Source organism: Gossypium raimondii, chromosome 4, assembly GCF_025698545.1.
Source record: "Gossypium raimondii isolate GPD5lz chromosome 4, ASM2569854v1, whole genome shotgun sequence".
NCBI classification, from domain to species: Eukaryota; Viridiplantae; Streptophyta; class Magnoliopsida; order Malvales; family Malvaceae; genus Gossypium; species Gossypium raimondii.
This window is the reverse complement of record NC_068568.1, coordinates 34587585-34590523: the sequence shown is the minus strand read 5'-3', so window position 1 is coordinate 34590523 and position 2939 is coordinate 34587585. Positions and strand designations below refer to the sequence as shown.

Genomic DNA, 2939 nt, shown 5'->3' with positions numbered 1-2939 from the left:
AATTTATGGGCTCTTTTTTAATTTAATTTCAACTATAGAGACCTCAAATAAATAACCCAAAACTAATTTTTGGGCAGCCAACATGCTTGTGCCGAATTGGTCTTGTCTTCTCCTTTTTTGGACAGTTTTGTGACCCATTAAATAATCAAACTTGTCCACCATGTAACATCATTTTTAACTGGGTCAAAGTAACATCTCCATGACCCAATTTGCATGGTTTTGCCATCCAAGTAGGGTAGAATTGCTCATGTCCATGCAAGAATTATAATAAGTTTCATGTTCTATCAACTTCATAGTCTCCCTACATAATAAAATATAACACATTAATAAATAACATGAAATAATTTAATTTATGCACAAAATTAATAAAATAAATCACATATTTGCATTTTTTATAAATTCATGCCCATCATCAAAATATGAAAAAAATTCACTTGATTAATTAACAAATACTCAGGATTAATATTATTTTCAAGTTAAAAGGTGTTATAAACTACTAAAAAAACCTATATAAATTAGAGCTTACAAACGTCTCTTCATGATCCTTTGTCTCGAATGCCTCGCATCCTTGGTCTCGAACCTACCAACACACGCCATTTCAAATATTTCATCTTGTTAGTTAAGTGATTTGACACTATCTGGATGGCTTGGCACTTTAATTCCTTATTAGGGGATATCTCATTCACCTTAAGCTCTAGTTCCACACATCTAAAGGTTTATACCCCTCCATTGACTTATATCATCATTTCTCCTTTGTCTGCATCTATGGTGGCTTTAGAGGTAGCTAGAAATAGTCTCCCTAACAATATAGGTATCTCTACATCCTCTTCAAAGTTGAGAACTATGAAATTTATTGGTAAAATGAAATGTCGAACTCTCATCGAAACATCATCCAAAACTCTTTTCGGGTGGACAAGGGACCTATCGACTAGTTGGAGGGTTACTGGAGTTTCCCTAAGGTCACCTAGGCCTAACCTACGGTAGATGGACAAAGGAATTAAGTTGGTACTTGGTCTAAGGTCATAAAGTGCTTTGCCAAAATTAAAACCCCCAATATCTATGGGGATGGTGAAACTACCAAGGTCCTTAAGTTTTGGTGGGACTCTCCTAGGCACAACAGTAGTACATTCGGCATTAAGATTGAACCGCTCAAATCTCTGGATCCTTTTTCTCCTAGACATAACTTCTCTAAGGAATTTGACATATTTAGGCATCTAGTCTAGGACCTCAAGCAATGGGAGATTGACATTCAAAGCCTTAAACATTTTGAGGAGGTCTAAAAACTCCTCATTATCCTGCTTCTTCTTTTTTTCTAGACAGCTCGAAAAGGGTCTGTGCTTCGAACTCGATGGTTGTGTTGGAATGGTTCTATCCTCTGGTTCAAATTGTGTGGGTACTCTTTCGAGTTTTTCCTTCTCTACCACCTCATCTCCAACACAAGAAGTGTGGGTACTCACTTTCTTCTCCCCACAAATCGGTCGAATAGGTTCCTTAACCACAGCTCCTGATCTAAGGGTGATCACTTTGGCATGCTCTTTTCTTTCCCTATTCGAATTGGGTTCGGTATTACTAGGTATGACAGAGGCTAAATTATTTTGCAGCAATTGCAAAACTTGGTCTAATTAACCATAGATTTGATGCATATCGACTTGTACTAGATGTAAATCTCCATCTACTTTACTCACCCTAATTAACAATGAAGGGTCACTACTATATGTTCGTTTTCTCTCTTGATCTTAGGGTACCCTAAAAGGTAATAGAGGTTGGTACGATGCGTTAAGTTTTAGAGGATTAAGGTTTTTGTTCCCTTGATTAAAAGGTCCTGCTTGATTCCCTCCCCATCTAAGGTTAGGATGGTCATGCTATCCCAGGTTATAGGTGTCGGACTAAGGGTTATATCCTCTATTCCCTACATAATTAACCTTCATATCGTTTCTCTCATCGTCATATCCTACATTAAAATGGGTTAGACTGGGTTGGTTTTGGACTTGCGCCTTGCCTGCACTCATCTCCAATTGATTAAGCCTTTTGAGGACTTGTTGATACTTGTCCTCGCTTCCAACAATATTCACTGCTGATTGTTTGGGACATATATATGAATCGCTCAGCCAACCACATATAAGAGTTCATTGTCATGTCCTCGATAAGTTGACAAGCCTTGTCGTAGGTCTTTAACATGAATGCTCCTGAGGATGCTCTATCAAGACTAGAGCGTAAGTTTCTGTCAAGTCCATTGTAGAATATTTGAAGTGGCAACCAATCTTGTAAACCATGGTAGGGATACTTGCACAACATCAACTTGAAGTGCTCTCAAGCCTCATATAATGACTCTTCATCCAATTTTCAAAAATTTGTAATATCCATCCGAGGTTTCATGGTTTTGCTCGGAGGAAAATACTTTGCCAAAAATTTGCTCGCTAGCTCATCCCAAGTGTTGATGGAATCTATCGGCTGTGAATCTAAACACATAAAAGCATTTCCAATAAGAGAAAGGAAATAACTGAAGACGTATAGCCTCATCGGATACCCCATTATATTTGAAAGTATCACCAATGGCTAGAAATTGCTTGAAGTGCTGATATAGATCCTCATTCATTGACCCTTGAAATTGAATGTTCAATTGTATCATTTGTATCACGGCCGGTTTGATTTCAAAATTGCTATCATTAAGCACCGGACGATTAATGGTACCTCGAACAACATCTAAGTTAGACATCATGCAGTTGTGCAAAAATCGTTACTCCCTGGGTAGCTGTAGTGGTTGTCGAATCCCTCATTGCAAATTTTTCATAAGTTGCTCTCTTAGTAGAGGTGGTACGTGTCTAGGGTGTTGCACCCTCCTCGCATGTGTGATGATACATTCCAGTTCTAGCTCAAATGGTAAGACATCGATATCGGTTCAAGTCATAGAATGCCTTATACATGCAAAAAAGATTAGA

The 2939-nt window shown here is 37.9% G+C and overlaps 1 protein-coding gene across 1 annotated transcript; it reads right to left on the bottom strand.

Moving 5' to 3' along the window:
• Window positions 1-734: 734 nt before the first annotated feature.
• Window positions 735-1214, bottom strand: LOC105778982 (uncharacterized). The gene has a single exon (XM_012602736.1). It carries the CDS (start codon window positions 1212-1214, stop codon window positions 735-737), a length of 480 nt encoding a protein of 159 aa, XP_012458190.1.
• Window positions 1215-2939: the final 1725 nt, after the last annotated feature.

What these genes read in the sequence shown, in the direction of transcription:
- LOC105778982 (XM_012602736.1), bottom strand. Translation starts at nt 1,214, where the DNA reads ATGCCTAAATATGTCAAATTCCTTAGAGAAGTTATGTCTAGGAGAAAA.